Source organism: Panthera leo, chromosome D4 (assembly GCF_018350215.1).
Source record: "Panthera leo isolate Ple1 chromosome D4, P.leo_Ple1_pat1.1, whole genome shotgun sequence".
NCBI classification, from domain to species: domain Eukaryota; kingdom Metazoa; phylum Chordata; class Mammalia; order Carnivora; family Felidae; genus Panthera; species Panthera leo.
In genome coordinates this window covers 38,394,144-38,409,758 of record NC_056691.1, presented here as the reverse complement: position 1 = coordinate 38,409,758, position 15,615 = coordinate 38,394,144, and the positions used below count along the sequence as shown (strand labels likewise).

The 15,615-nt window shown below is 39.0% G+C and overlaps 1 protein-coding gene across 9 annotated transcripts in view; it reads left to right on the top strand.

Moving 5' to 3' along the window:
* Positions 1–15,615, top strand: part of MPDZ (multiple PDZ domain crumbs cell polarity complex component) — a 162,106-nt gene that overhangs the window by 93,748 nt on the left and 52,743 nt on the right. For all 9 annotated transcript variants that reach the window (XM_042912484.1, XM_042912491.1, XM_042912488.1 and 6 more), the window contains 2 exons: positions 7,590–7,788; positions 13,602–13,706. In XM_042912484.1, coding sequence (XP_042768418.1) covers positions 7,590–7,788; positions 13,602–13,706 — 304 coding nt within the window. The remainder of the gene's footprint in view (positions 1–7,589; positions 7,789–13,601; positions 13,707–15,615) is intronic.

The window sequence follows — 15,615 nt, the reverse complement described above, 5'->3', positions numbered from 1 at the left end:
AGGAAAGCATGTTACTTTGAATACTAGTTCTGTGGGATGTTCATAGGAGTGTAAATGGGCTACAAGTTTAGAGGTCTGGAATGTGATACACGTAAGGAGACAGATTTTTGTTTGCAAAAAATACTTCTTGGAATCTTCGGCACTCAGATGTGCACTGTGGATCTCTAAGAAGAGGTTATAGAATGCAGCATTTCTCACATTTCATTGGCCACGGAACCCATTTTTTTGACTAGCTTGTAAGGCAGAGGTTTTGCAAAGCCCATGTGAAAACCCCTATTCTAATGTATTTATTTATTCAACTATCAAACACTTATTGTCTTCTGTATTCTCACCACCATGCATAGATAGCACGATTTAATCACTTTCTTCAAGGAACATGAGTTTTAGAGAGTAAGAAAATCAACATATAGAATCCTAAATGCATTAAAATACACGCTATGATAGACACTCATATAAAGAACATTTGAAAGCTTAACAGGAGTAACTGATGCCTACTCTGAGTGTCGAGTAACCTTAACTTTTAAGTTTAGATGTAAGAAATACACTAAGATGATGAAGCTCTTGGGGAAAAAAAGCAGTGAAAGGTGAACTATCCTTCCGTTCTACCATATCGGGAAATCCCTTTAAAAACATTTTTTTTCACACTTATTTATTTTTGAGGGAGCTAGACAGAACACGAGTGGGGGATAGGCAGAGAGAGGCAGGGACACAGAATGCAAAGAAAGATTTCAAAGGGGAGATTTTTATCACATAACTGAGGGATGGGGAAAAATCGGAAGCTGCTAGTGCTGAGGCAGAGTGATGTGAAACATGACTGGTTTCTGTGGCGTGGATGAGGTGGGGTGTGACAGTGGGCAGAGTGAGAATTGAAGCTGAAGAAATGATAGGTGGGATACAGTTGCTGGAGGGGTTCCTGTGCAGGACACAGGACGTCTGTCCTAACACCCTCCTGCTTTAGGTTCCTACCGGAGGTGGTTGCTAAGGGCAGAAGAGGGACATGATCTGATTGTGTTTCAAGATCATTCTGGCACAGGCTGGTAGATTATATTGGAAGCAGTTGGGAGACTCTTGTAAGAACCATGGTGTGAGTATACCTGATTTTACAAACTGACCCCTTGGATTGCTTGCCTGTTTTTAGTTTGCTGAGAGGATGTTGACTTTTGTCAAATATTTTTCTTCATCTGTTGAGACAATCATGTGGATTTTTTGCTTGCTCTATTTTAGTATGTCAGGCTATATCATTTTTTAGCGTCATACAGGATATACAGAATTGACCGTTTTAAATATTTTTAAGTGCGTATTTCTGTAACAATAAGTCCATTCACATAGTTGCACAGCTTGTCACTACCAGCCATCTCCAGTAGTTTTTCATCTTCTCAAATTGAAACTGTGTACTCATTAAATAATAAATACCCATTCTCCCTGTCCCCTGGCACCCATTCCGCTGTGTGTGTCTATATATATATATATATATTGACTGTCCCTAAGAACCTCCTGTAGATGGAATCATACAGTATTTGTCCCTTTGTGACTGGCTTACTTCTCTTAGCATAATGTCTTCAAGACTCATTCATTCAAATCCCATGTCAGAATTTCCTTTATTAGGTTTTTTAGGATTTCCTTCCTTCTTAAGACTAAGTAATAATGCCATTTTATATATAAGCACCACCTTCATTTATTGTTGGACACTTTGACTTTTAAGTTTAGATGTAAGAAATACACTAAGATGATGAAGCTCTTGGGGAAAAAAAGCAGTGAAAGGGGAACTATCCTTGCGTTCTACCATATCGGGAAATCCCTTTAAAAACATTTTTTTTCACACTTATTTATTTTTGAGGGAGCTAGACAGAACAGGAGTGGGGGATAGGCAGAGAGAGGCAGGGACACAGAATGCAAAGCAGGCTCCAGACTCTGAGCTGTCAGCACAGAGCCCCATGCGGGGCTCGAACTCATGGACCACAGGATCATGCATGACCTGAGCCGAAGTCGGACGCTTCACCGACTGAGCCACCCGGGCGTCCCAGGAAATCCCATTAAACCTCAGTTTGACTTTAAAATTAAATCGTAAGAGCTCTTTGCTGCATCTACTGTGAGAACGAAGACCATTGTCAGTAATTAGACCGTCGACAGAGCAGAGAATGTTGACATCATTCTGAAGAGATGCACCGGTACAGTGAAGGTCCCCGGAGGAACTGTGCGGAAGGACTTCAGTCACATCAATATGGAACTCAGTCTCTTGGAAGGAAAAAGAAGAGGCTCTGAGTTGACAAATGGTGGGGAAATACAAATGAACTGGCTACCATTTGTACTATCTGTAGTCACGTGCAGAACGTGGTCAAGGGCGTTACGCTGGGCTTCTGTTCTAAGATGAGGTCTGTGTATGCTCATTTCCCCTTCAGTGTTGTTATTCAGGAGAAGCCTTCTCCTGTTGAAATCTGAAATTTCTTGGGTGAAAAATACATCCACAGGGTTGGGCGAGGCCGGGTGTTGCTTGTTCAGTATCTCAAACCCAGAAAGATGAGTTAATTCTTGAAGGAAATGATGTTGAATTTGTATCAAACTCAGCTGCTTTGACTCAGCAAGCCGCAACAGCTAAAAACAAGGGTATTGGAAAATTTTGGGATGGCATCTATGTTTCTGAAAAAGGAACAGTCCAGCACGCTGATGAATAAGATCTAAGTCGTTCAGCTACAGAAACAGCAAGATGCCACATGATTTCTCTGATTTTCCAGCCTTCCTTGTGATATTTTAAAGAGGCAATAAAAGCTGCATTGATTTGGGGCTTTTTCTTAAAGTAAAAGAAAATAAGGTTAAATGAAAGCATAAGGGAGCCATTTCATTTGCTTTGTGAGACTAAACCACTTACTTGTAAGTGGGAAATTATAGCACCATTAGTTTGCCAACTAATTTGTAATATAAAAGTATAAGTAACTTGTAGTTTTATTTATATGATTTATGTATGCAAAATGTTTTCAGGGCTTTGTTCCTGGATGTTACACTTCCTGGAACCCATTGAGGTTCCTCTAGCGTTTTGGGGTTCAACTTCAGTATGCCAAAGAAAGAACATTTATCCATTACCTCATTTGACAGATGTTGGACGTTCAGATTTTTATAGCATTTATAGTAAAGAAATGCAAAGGGATCACAAAAAAGGGACTATTTAAAATCTGTGTAAAACACTAAAATAAATCATTCATTTAAGCTTTTAAAAAGTGTTGCCTTTACAATGTAAATTAACAAAAAAGTGTGTTTATGTTCTAGAAAACCTGAATAGAGGCTGGCTTTGTGCTGATAGGAGAGTATGCTCTGAAAGGGTCTATCACTGAACACATTTTCCTAGATTCATAGTCTCCCCTTAATTAACTGTATAAGGTTGTTTGCACTTTCAGCCTTCTGGATAATTTGTTTCTTTCTCTAGTGATAACCAAAAGAAATTGTTAATAAATGACAGACTTCCATAAAAGCTGCCACATTCTGTTTGCTTTAATGTCATGAATCACTTCTTTTTTAACTTTGTTAAATTTAAGGGAGAAATGTTATATGCTAATACATACACATGCACATAATATCTTTAAAAAAATCTAATCTTGATGGTTTTTGATAAGGTTGTGGTCCATTGGCTAATTACATTGTATTAGAACTTGAAGGTAAAAAGAAAAGGTCAAAAGGTCAGATGGAAAGAAAGGTATTACCTTCTTTTCACTGATTAGGAACAGAAACATAGGCAGACTCAGGAATTTCTCTGAAAAGTATTCAGCAGTTGGAAGGTGGAGCCAGTACTCAAACCTTAGTCTGTCTCTGGTTTTCATGTACCATACGTCACACTTTAGTGCTTGCGTTGCCCAAGGCTACATCAAGATTACTAGAATATGCTTTACTTTAAAGCTGAATTAAGGGGCACCTGGGTGGCTCAGTCAAGTTAAGTGTCTGACTTCAGCTCAGGTCATGATCTCATGATCTCCAGGTTTGTGAGTTTGAGCCCCACGTCAGGTTCTATGCTGTCAGCTCAGAGCCTGGAGCCTGCTTCGGATTCTGTCTCTCTCTCTCCGTCTCTCTCTCTCTGCCCTTCCCCCACTTAAGCTCTGTCTTTCTCTGTCTCTCAAAAAATAAATAAATGTTAAAAAAAATAATACATAAAGCTGAGATTTGCATTTAGCCTTTAGAGAGCAATATAGCTTTGGATTGGGCTAGAGATGCCTTTAGAATACATTTTTGTGAGTTTTCTTTTGCTTTTATTTTGTACTTTTTTGGGAACTTTGTGCCAGGCACTTTGAAAGGTACTCCCCATGTTTTTCTCATATAATTCTTTAAACAACTCTAAAAGGAGATATTATTCCCATTTTACAGATGAGTAAAATGAGGCCAAGTGTGATGTTAAGTCAGCATAAGGCCATACTGATTAGAAGTGGTGAAACTCAGATTTGGAATCAGTTCTCTGGTTCTACAGTGCGTGATTTGGGCTGTTCTATTCTATTTCTTGCAGGAAAAACATTGAGAGATCTTAGAAGTTACAAGAAAAATCTCATTAGTGGATATTATATTATACAGAATTTCTTGAACCCCCAAAATTATCACCTAGTGAAAGGAAAGTATAAGCTGAGCAAATTGGTGCCAACTTCTTGGTTTATGTAGTTAATGTGAATGGGAAACTTTAATAGCTAGTAGCTGGTGGAATCGTGGGTTAAATGTACCATTAAAAGTGAATTCAGAGGTCATATTAACTGTAGCTCATGATGATTTGTCCCATGTCTGTGACTTGCTTTATTTTTTTTTAATTTCTTTTATGTTTATTTTTGAGAGAGAGAGAGAGAAAGAGAGAGAGAGAGAGAGAGAGAAAGAGAGAGACACCGAGTGTGAGTGGGGGAGGGGCAGAGAGAGAGGGAGACACAGAGTCCGAAGCAGGCTCCAGGCTCCAAGCTGTCAGCACAGAGCCCGACACGGGCTCAAACCCACAAGCCGTGAGATCATGACCTGAGCCAAAGTCAGATGCTTAACCGACTGAGCCACCCAGGTGACCCAGTGACTTGCTTTATTTATACCAGCACATGGTGGCAGTGAGAACAATATGATGGGTTAGAGTCCTGGTCTATACCACTGAGCTAAATTTTGTTTCATACTCTTGCCTTTTAATTTTAATTTTACCATAGTAGTTATTTGGTGGGTCTTGATGGGAGGAAGGCTGGCAGCATCAGGACAAGCTAAAGTACCTATTGAAACATTCCAGACCCACCCCGTTTGCTTGTAAGAAACCCACTAGGGATGAAACAGCATCCAAACTTGTTACTTTATGGGAAGCAGGGGTGTTTCCTTGACAACAATACATTTAGAAATCATCAGTGTAAGTCTTAACAATATTTTAAATACATTTGATAATAGTTCATTTCTATCAGAAAACTATAACTAGAGCTCAGATGTCCCATATCCAGGTATGAAATATCAAGTTGGAAACATTATAGTCAGGATTATTCTCAGAAAGATATTCTCAGAAATCTAGTTTGGTATTATTAAAGTTAATATTTAGGGGCGCCTGGATGGCTCAGTCGGTTAAGCTTCCAACTTTGGCTCAGGTCATGATCTCACGGTTCATGAGTTCAAGCCCTGCATCAGGCTCTGTGCTGACAGCTCAGAGCCTGGAGCCTGCTTCGGATTCTGTCTCCCCATGTCCCTCTGCTCCTCCCCCACTTGTGCTCTGTCTCTCAAAAGAAATAAATGTTTAAAAAAATTAAACATAAACATATAGGGGCTCCTGGGTGGCTCAGTCGGTTAAGCTTCCAACTTTGGCTCAGGTCATGATCTCGCGGTTCATGAGTTCAAGTCCCGTGTCAGGCTCTGTGCTGACAGCTGAGAGCCTGGAGCCTGCTTCGGATTCTCTGTCTCCCTCTCTCTCTGCCCTTCACCTGCTCTCACTCTGTCTCTCTCAAAAATAAACAAACATCAAAATTTTTTTAAAAAATGTTAGTATTTAGAATTTCTTTATTTTTACATTAAAAACAAAACCTAAAAAGGAATTTGTGACTTCTCTCAAAGCAGGTTTTTGCAAACTACCCTTACAGAGTTGTACCTCTCCTTATATTATTTAATTATATGATCTTGTTTGGAAGGAACTTCTAGCACTTGGTTTTAAGTGAATTTACATTATTTTATGTGAAGTTTTAAACATAATTTCAAAAAGTTTTATATTTTTGGAGAAAGGGTAGGGTGGGAAGGGAATATAAATCCAGAGGGCGTTTGTTGAGAAACCCTTTTGGAGGAAGTGGTGGTGACGAGCAAGAAGGAATTAGCCGTATGGGAGCTTCGGGAAGAAGGTGTGAGGCCAACACTGAAGTGGGGAGAGACTAGGTGTATTTCTGAAGGCAGTCAACATGGCGGGAGGAGAAGGAGCCCAGGGCGTGGTGCTGAAGAAGGGCGCGCGTCAGGAGGGCCAGGCCAGCAGTGCCCTCTGGGTTGCGCCACTTAAGTGTGTTGTAGGTGTGTCCTGCACGACAGGACGCTGGTGAAGGATTGTTAGTTAACAAGGGAGTGATGTGATTTGTCTTGTTTGAACGGTCGCTGTGTCTGCTGTGACAAGAGTGCAATGGGAAGACCAGTTGAGAAGCTCTTTCAAAAGGTGGGGCAAGAAGTGCCAGCTTGGCGTGGGGTTGGCCTGGAAGCAGAGAAGGGTGAATGGATTTGCCATACATTTTGGAGACAGCGATGACAGGACGTGGTGAGGGATTAAATACAAGAGCTGAGAGAGAGGGGTAGGAATCGAGAACAACTCCAACATTTCTGCTTTGAGAAATGGAGAGTAGGGTAATGGTGCCATTGTCAAAAATGGGAAGAAATACAGGAAGCGGAAACTTGGAAGTTCAGTTTTGTATATCCTAAGGTTGTGTCTCCTGTTAGCCATCCAGGGAACATGTCGGGACGGCAATTAAATACCCAAATCTGGAGCTCATAGCACTTCAGACTTAGAGATAAAATGGGAAGAGATTAGGATTAAGTCCACATCACTTCAGTTAAACAGACCACTGTACATCAGTCACTGAGGATAAGACTTGAAGAAAAGCTTCTTGGTGTTAGCTATCCTTTTTTTTAATCTCAAGAAATCAGCATAGTACTTGGCACATAGTACGCATGTAGTAAATATATACTGAATGAATAAATGAACTAGAAATAATAATAATAAATAATAGCACGAGTTTCTTAATTTACACAACTCATTTTCCCTTTGTAGTCTTGTTATTTATTCTCTTATATGTCTAAGAAACGAACTGCTATAAAATTGACTTGTTTCTGTCAAAATATTTTCCTCAGGAGCGTTTTCTATTTCAGGGGCAACACATCAGTAACCTGAGTTGTAGTCACTCCACAACGTAGACCTATTTCATCTCTGATATGTCTAACATAGAGTATCATTTTCTGGATATAATTTCACAACCATTTCAAAAAGTAAATTTTGTGTTAACATTTTTTTTCTTTCCTTTTGATTGTGTTTTACTGGATAAAAAAGTTACTCCTATTCTTTTATCTGTGAATCCATAGGGTATATTAAATTCAAGTTGAAATGAATTTGAAGGTCAAGTATCTGTGCTTCCCCTTTACCATAGGGATGACAGTAAGTGCTAATAAAGATGGCTTGGGGATGATCGTTCGAAGTATCATTCACGGAGGTTCCATTAGTCGAGATGGCCGCATTGCCGTTGGGGACTGCATCTTGTCCATTAATGAAGAATCTACTATCAGCTTAACCAATGCCCAAGCACGAGCGATGTTGAGAAGACACTCTCTCATCGGGCCTGACATTAAGTAAGTATCATTCGGACTCCAGTTTGGCTTGGGAAATTCAGGAAGTTCAATTCACGGATCAATTTTTTTTTTTTTCAGTATGTACTTCTGTTTAATATGCTAAAATTATCACACATTTATTAAAAATAAATCACTCAGAAATTTGTTCCTGAATAGTTCTTGATTGTAGATATAGTTTCTTTAAGATGATACAATGTTTAAATATTTGAAAAAAATTGCCTGCTGTGTTTAATTTTACTCTAATAATTCTGCAAGAACCTTAGGTCTCCGTGATATGAGCCATCTCTCATAGAACAGGATGTCCACTTAGGATCAGTATAAGGAACTGTGTACTACCTAATTGACCTATGCGAATCCTAGAACTAAGCTAGTTTTTCAGTGGTCGGTCATGGAAAAGACTATATAGAACAGTGTCAGCTGACCCATAATTCACCCTTTGGTCAACTACCTCGTGATCCAAGAGAATTCACCAATCTGTTGGTATAGTCTGATTGTAGGTCATGTAGGCCATTTTGTCAGGAAGTGCTTAAAACTATCCCATAATCCCATATTGTGCTAAAAGCACATCGTATATGTCGCTTGGTTTTTAAGTCACAAAACATTTCTTGAGCGAACATAAAAATCAGTTTATGACTCTGACACACCTCATCAGTGTAATAGTCTGGCTTTTCTTCTCTCGCATCAACTATTGAATATTTGTATTTAATGTATAAGGGATAAAATAGTAAAATAAGAGCACAGGGAAAGATTGTTTAGCTTACATTGAAGTAACGATTACCAGTATGGGAAACTTTGCTGTATTAATGTTGTTTTACTGACTGCATTCTCTATTATTCTTGTGCAAAGTATATACTGCTAGAACTTTGGTAAGAAAACTGTATTTACAATCTGTTTTTCATTCTGCCATCAGCAAATAGCAGAAAAATATATACTGTCTGAAGTGGATTCTGCTATCTTACACAAAAGAAGTATTATTTTTAGGCAGAATTTCAGTGATGGACTTTTGTAAATTTGCATGCCCTTTTGACTTTTGTAATGGAATGGATCATCTCATCATGTGACAGTTCCTTAATTATCTGAATAATGTGAGTCCAAGAGAATACGTTAAAAATGTCAGTGCCTCTAAGAAAAAAGAGAAACTTTAAGAGCTTTCTTCACCACTTATAGACCAGTGCCCATTCATCTAGCTTCAAAGATGAATGATACAGACCCACATGGAGACCCTTTTTTGCAAGGCTTTTAGCTTACATGGTTTAGATGGAGTATAAAACACACATGGCCTGGTAACTGATCATTTGATTTATTGTGTGATACGCATGTCTTATGCTCTAGCCACCAATGCGAGTCCCCTGCCCAGTTTTTGGCACTGAGGCCCGGAAACGGTGCCTGTGTCTAGTCTTCCCCCTCAGTTTGAATGTCCCACAAAACTTACAAAGTGGCCGAAAAATAAGACGATTTTGACACTGTTTTGGCCTAAGTTAGGCATCTAGGCCACTCTAGAAAAGTCTCAGGGTACTTTTTCAAGCTCCCAAAGTCATTTTTTCTCTTTTCCTCATTTCTGTTGCTACTGTCCTTTGCTTTGTTTGTTCTCCCACCTTCTGATTCAGCACCAGAATGGACCCATTCATGCTGACAGCAGCTTCATGAGGGCCTTGAGGATATCTAAAGAGAGAACCTCATGAATTACTGCTTTAGGATCCCAGGAGTCAGAACATATCGTAAAGAATAAGAAAAGTCCTGCATCTTCCCCTCCTCTGAAGACCAGTCAATCCATTTCTTTCTCACATGGTCAGGTGTGTGGGGATGTACACAGGCAGAAACACGCGAAACACACTGATTTCTTCTCAAGTGTCCTGGTAAGGCTGTGATTCAGATGGGTTTGATTTGACTCACTGGGTAAATGGTAGAACGAAATTAGAATCACATAATCCTTTTTCAGAAAAAGCGTGTTAAATGATCAACACAAATAGCCATTTAGATTGACCAGGGCTGAGCAGCGTGTTCCGTGCGTTTTGCGCGAAGTGTTTTGGCCCCGTCCCCTTCTTATCACTTGCTTTTATGAAGCAAAGGTTTAGAATTACCTTAAAAGCTCTGTGAATAATCCTCCCAAAAAGAAAGTCTAGTCCTTCCATTACTCTGAATGGAACCATAACGTTGCCCCTGGCCAGTTAAGCTTTGCAGTCATTGCTGGATGTAGGCTCCATCCACGTCTCTTCCTCTTTATTTCTGGTTATGAGCCTAGCTTGATGTGGGATAGGAGTGGAGGGAGCGTATTGGGGGGACTTAGAAAATAAGAGGCTCTAAATGGTTCAGTTACATAACTGGCGGGTTTTAGGAAAATCATTGCTTATTGAAGATAATGTACCGAATTTCTTTTTTGCTGTTTACGATAGATAGCTGGGAACTTGGTGTGTGTGCGTTCATGCGTGCCTGGGTAGATAATTTGAGTTTCAAGAGTTCAAGAACAGCCAGTTTAAGTTCCAGGTTTCATTATTTTCTATGGAAAACCAGATGTGAAGCCTCACCAGAATGCACTGTTTCACTTCTCACTCCACCTTGCCAGGAGCTCTTATATTCCTATAATAATAGCCAGGGTTTTGTGCTTAGCAGCAGCTGCTTCTAACATCTGCCAGATAATTACCAAGCTGAATCAGAATTCACCTGCCTTAACCCAAAGTGTGGGATGAATTCCTGATCAAGGAATAAAAGATTGATTGCAGTTATATTTTTCCATGCTTGTTAATAATCACTGCTATAGACACCAGTGAAGAGCAGATGCTTTTCTGGGGGAGGTGTAGATGGGGAGGGAGGTGGAAAGGGGAAAAAAAAACAACCAGGAGCACCCACTTTTAACTACATATGTATGCATCTCACATTCAGCACAAGACATTGACATTTGTTAACACCATTGTAAAAAGATGCCGCGGCGTATGCTTCACATTCTAGATTTTCTACAGCACCTGCTGATGATCGAGCCCCCTTTTATGTGTGAGTATCGGTGATTCAAAAGCTCATTATGGCTGTGTGTTACAACTTGTCTGTGAAAACCATTTCATGCTTTTATAACTTCCCAGTGCAGGGATACATCCAGATAATAGATTCAGTGTATACATTTTGCACCCCCCCCCATTTATTTCAGAACATAAATCCCAAAAGAACTATGAGATTGTTACATTTTCACATTGCACTGCTGATTGTGAACTCATTTGAAAATCACATTTTCCAACTACTAAGCTACCAGGCTCTTTGTCAGGGAATGTCTGCATGTGCAGACGCGGTCTCGGGATTAATAGCCGTATCACATTTCGGCGTTCCTAATGCTATTCTTTTTTCTTCCACCCCATTTGTAACCAAAGATTGGTTTACATTTAAGAATTTTTAATACAGCTGTCAAATAAGCTGTTGCGGTGTGTTTATTTTTGGTGCTCTGGCGACTTGGAGGTTTTGTGTGCTGTATGACCAGGCGTGTGTTAGAATTGCTTTGCATGTGCTGTTGCATTGTGGGCCTCTTGTTCTGGTGTCCTCGCTGTCTGTGGGCTAACTACTTATGAAAACTGCCTTCTTTTCCATTTCTCACTGCCATCTAACGTATCAGAAAAATATTTGTGAAACTCCCTGTCCCCTAGCCTTGGTAAAAGAAAAAAACAATTTGGGACGAACACGGAGGAAAATTCATTTTCAGCATTGTTAGGGGTAGAAACCTTTTTTCCTTCTCGAAACATTGAAAAAAAAATCAATACTTTGAACTGATTATTATTATTTTTGCTATTGTGTTCCAGCTCCCCCCTCAACTCCTGACTTTTATTTATTTATACAAGTCTTTTTATGTGTTTTATCTTTTATTTTTATGTTTTTATTTATATGTTTTACCTGACTTTTATTTATATGTTTTACCTTTACTGAGTCTTCAGAAATAATGCCAGTTTTCTTGAATGGGCTTTTTAGTTTTAGGTTTATCTTTACTTGTCTTCGTGTAAAATAGAGTCAGTCTTCCTGACATAATGTGTTACACATTTTTTACTCATTATTTTTGAAGGGATAAATTCAAGTTTATTATTCCATATATTTTTAACACCATGGAGAAGGTGTTTTTATAGATGAATAAATTAGCTAGAGCCAGAATTAGAATGTGACTCTGTCTCCCAGTGTACTCCTGAACCCTCTCAACTGTGCTGCTTTATTTTTTGATCCTTGCGGTAAAAGTGTTATGAGGAGACTCCCAAGGGTCCACGGAGTCGGCCAGAGCGATCAGGTGCGACCAGGCTAGCTGATGCCCTGGTACAGCACTGCGTTGCATTTGTTTTATGCTTCTCGGGTTACAACAGCCTCATAAAAAGTGACGTCCTTTTCGTGATTGAGGATATAGGGATTTGGTCGTGGTGATTTACCCTCCCATTACACTCTTGATGAGCAACAGAGCTGTGTCTTCTGACTCCAAATTTAAGTGACCTCACAAGAGTGAATGCTTTTTATGGGATAACCAATATGTCTGGAATTACATATCCTCCTCACTCAGTAAATTATGCCAGTGGTATAATTCTTATTTTATTATGGCATAAAAGACAGTCCTTTTATCCTTGTCCTCCATTGCTAAGGTTTTATGTACTTATTGTCTTCATGGGTAAGTTATGGATAGCTGGCTTAATAGTCTTCATGATTTTTATATTGTGCAATTTTGATACATACTTCTTCTTTTAGTTGCACAAGGTGCTGAACCAACTTCAAATTGAGTGTTTCTCTTACCTAACTGTTCCTTAATTTGAAGATCTCGGGACCACCTCCTTGAACAATCAGTTCTGTAGCCTTGTATCAATCAGTTCTGTAGCCTTATAGGGCAGCAGTAAACTTGAACTTCTAAATATCAGTTTCTAAACATTATAGCTGTAGTCAGCATCTTGCTTCATGCCCTCCATATTGTAGGCATTCAGCCAGTATTTGTTGAATTAGTAAGTGACCATTCAAGGGCAAATATCAGGCTTTTCTCTAAAACCAAAATAGCTTATTAGGGAGTTGCTCCAAATTAGGAAGAGAATCTTCCCATAAACTTGTGATAGTTTAACTTCAGACTTTCGGGTTCATAACTTAATAGAGCTAACATATAATTATTATAATGCTTATAAGTGCCTAAAATTAATTATATATTATGGATGAATATAAAATAATTTGGGGTAAGTAGTGTTTTAGTAGAGCATGCCTGATTTTTGTCTGCTAAGGAACCCAGAAATCTTTGGATGAAATCAGTGTTATTGCTGTTTGTTATGTTTCTAAGGATTAGTAGATCTTTCTAAAAATTGCTGTTACTCTTCTCATTCAGAAATGAAAATAACGCTGCTTTCCTCCCTCACATAATTATTAGTAAGCATATAGTTTATCAGCATTTTAAAGTTTAATTGTCGCTTGACATTTAAAGTAAAAAAAAAAAAAAAAAAGAAACTTTAGGTGCAGCTGGGTAGCTCAGTCAGTTAATCGTTCAACTCTTGATTTCGGCTCAGGCTCAGGTTATGGTCTCATATCCTGAGATCGAGCCCCACTGAGTGTGGAACCTACATGAGATGCTCTCTCTCTTCCTCTGTCTCTCTCTCTCTCTTTCTCTCTCTAAAAAAAAAAATGTAAACCTTAACCTGTTATTTTTGCTTATAGGATGCTTTATCTTTTCCAAGTTTGGATTCTCTGCTGAATAAGCTGTTAAATGAAAAAATGAAAAAATAGGGATGAAGGGACAATATAATTTTATTTCTATATTTCAGAAACTTTGCCTGTTAGGCAAAAAACTTTGCTTCCTTTTTTTCCCCCTGGATTGTGTTCTGTTTCAGAATTACTTATGTGCCTGCAGAACATTTGGAAGAGTTCAAAATAAATTTGGGGCAACAATCTGGAGGAATAATGGCACTGGATATATTTTCTTCATATACTGGCAGGTGAGTGAAGCTGTAAGTTGGCTGCAATGAGTGACTGATACAGAAAGCTAGAAAGACTTTAGGAGCCAGAGTCAGGGAGGACTAACAATGAAAAAGAATGGATTCCTTTTCTCTCTTCTAAGATTTTAAAAATACTCAGCCCCCATTACTTGAGAAATTATCATATAGTGTGGAAAATACATGACAGTTCAAATCAAGAAATTAAAATCCTCTTTAGTTGCACCACTCAGTATGGTACTTTTAACAGACTGGGTTTTGGGAATTTACCCCAGATTTCAGTATTATTTCATTGATTCCCTGGAGCCTACAGATTGTATGGTATTGTATCATGGTTTTTCCTCTTTCATAAATGTTTTCAAACACATTCAGAAATTATACTTAGTTTTTTATTAACATACATACCAATTCAGAAACATTTTTAATGATTATTTCTTACTCTTTTGGAGTGTTGTGAACTGAACATCTTTGTATATATGCATGTTAGGCAACAGTGTATGGCTTTTTGAAGGCTTTTGACACATAATTTATTAAGAACCTTTAACACAGAGAAAGGTTTTCTTATCTCCCCTAAGAATGTCAGAAAGTAAATTTTGCTGCTGCTGCTGACTGAGTTCAACACAGGAAGAGAAATGTTGTCAAATTGCTTTTCCATGAAGAATGAACCATTTTACACTCTCAACCCCAGGCCTGTTTTTTTTCAGTTGCATTAACAACTGAGTGCCAGATTTCCCTTTAAGCATGGCAGAGAAGTGATGGCTCTGCAAACATTCTGGAGTGTTCTCACAAGAGTTCTGCCATTCCATAGAGGATGTCAGAACATCCCGGAACACCCAGGTGTCCAGTGACTGTGCAGGTATCTTGATACAGCATCACGGTTTCCTCTGCGAAGTGCTCATGACTGGAGTAATACAGAAAGCATTAGGGAAGGGAAAGGTATTTTATGAGCTAATAAGGAGGCGGAATGTCATAGGCCTTGGGGCCTCATGAATTTTATGGGAAAAGGAGTATTCACTCCACCCTGTGCACAGTTCAGCCATACCCCTCTCTAGAATTTGTCTCATGGTTAATGGCATTAATTGATTATAGCTTCCTGTCAAAATGGTAAAGCAATAATTCCAGTATCCCCCTAAAATATTATTTCAAATAGTTTAAAGACTATGCCAAGGTAACATCATATTCCTATTAAGTTCTGAGGCCTTACAAGCTCTCAAAAGTCATTAGAGAAACAGCCACTTTCAGCACTGTGTGCTCCCTCCCAGCACATTGACCTGGATTGTCCAGTGCTGTGACTACCTGCTTCATTGCAGAGAAAGTATATTTGCTGTTAGTACAAGGGCCCTCAAAACAAAACAGCCTGCATTTTGTAGAAAAGGAATCTGCACCAGAGAGGATAAGTAATTTGTCCAAGTTCCGTAGCTACTAATTGGCAGAGCCAAGATTAGAATATAAACAGTCAGGCCCTATGTTCTTAACCTTTGTACTCAAAGAGAGAATTGCACAAGCCCAGTATAAAAGTATGGGACAGTATAGCATGGAGGTTAGAGCTCAGGTTTTATAATAAGATGGCCTCAGTTCATACCTTACCTCTGTTACTTTACTGTGTGACCTTGTGCCAGTTTCTCAAATCTGAATGCAGATGTACAAAGAGTTGTTATACTTGATAGAAATGTCATTGGTAGTGGCCAAACACAGGTGCAAAGAAGTCTAATTCATTCTGAGCCAAATGAGTTCAGGAGAAGAGAACTGGTCCCTTCTGTTCTCTGGAGCACACGGCACTTGATTCCTGTAAACCACATTCTAAGATGGATAAGGAATGAATGAACAGCACATTTATAGGAGCTTATCTGGGTTGATTAAAGGATTCTAGGATTATAGAATCATTTGAAGAAAATGGAGTTTTTGTATCAGA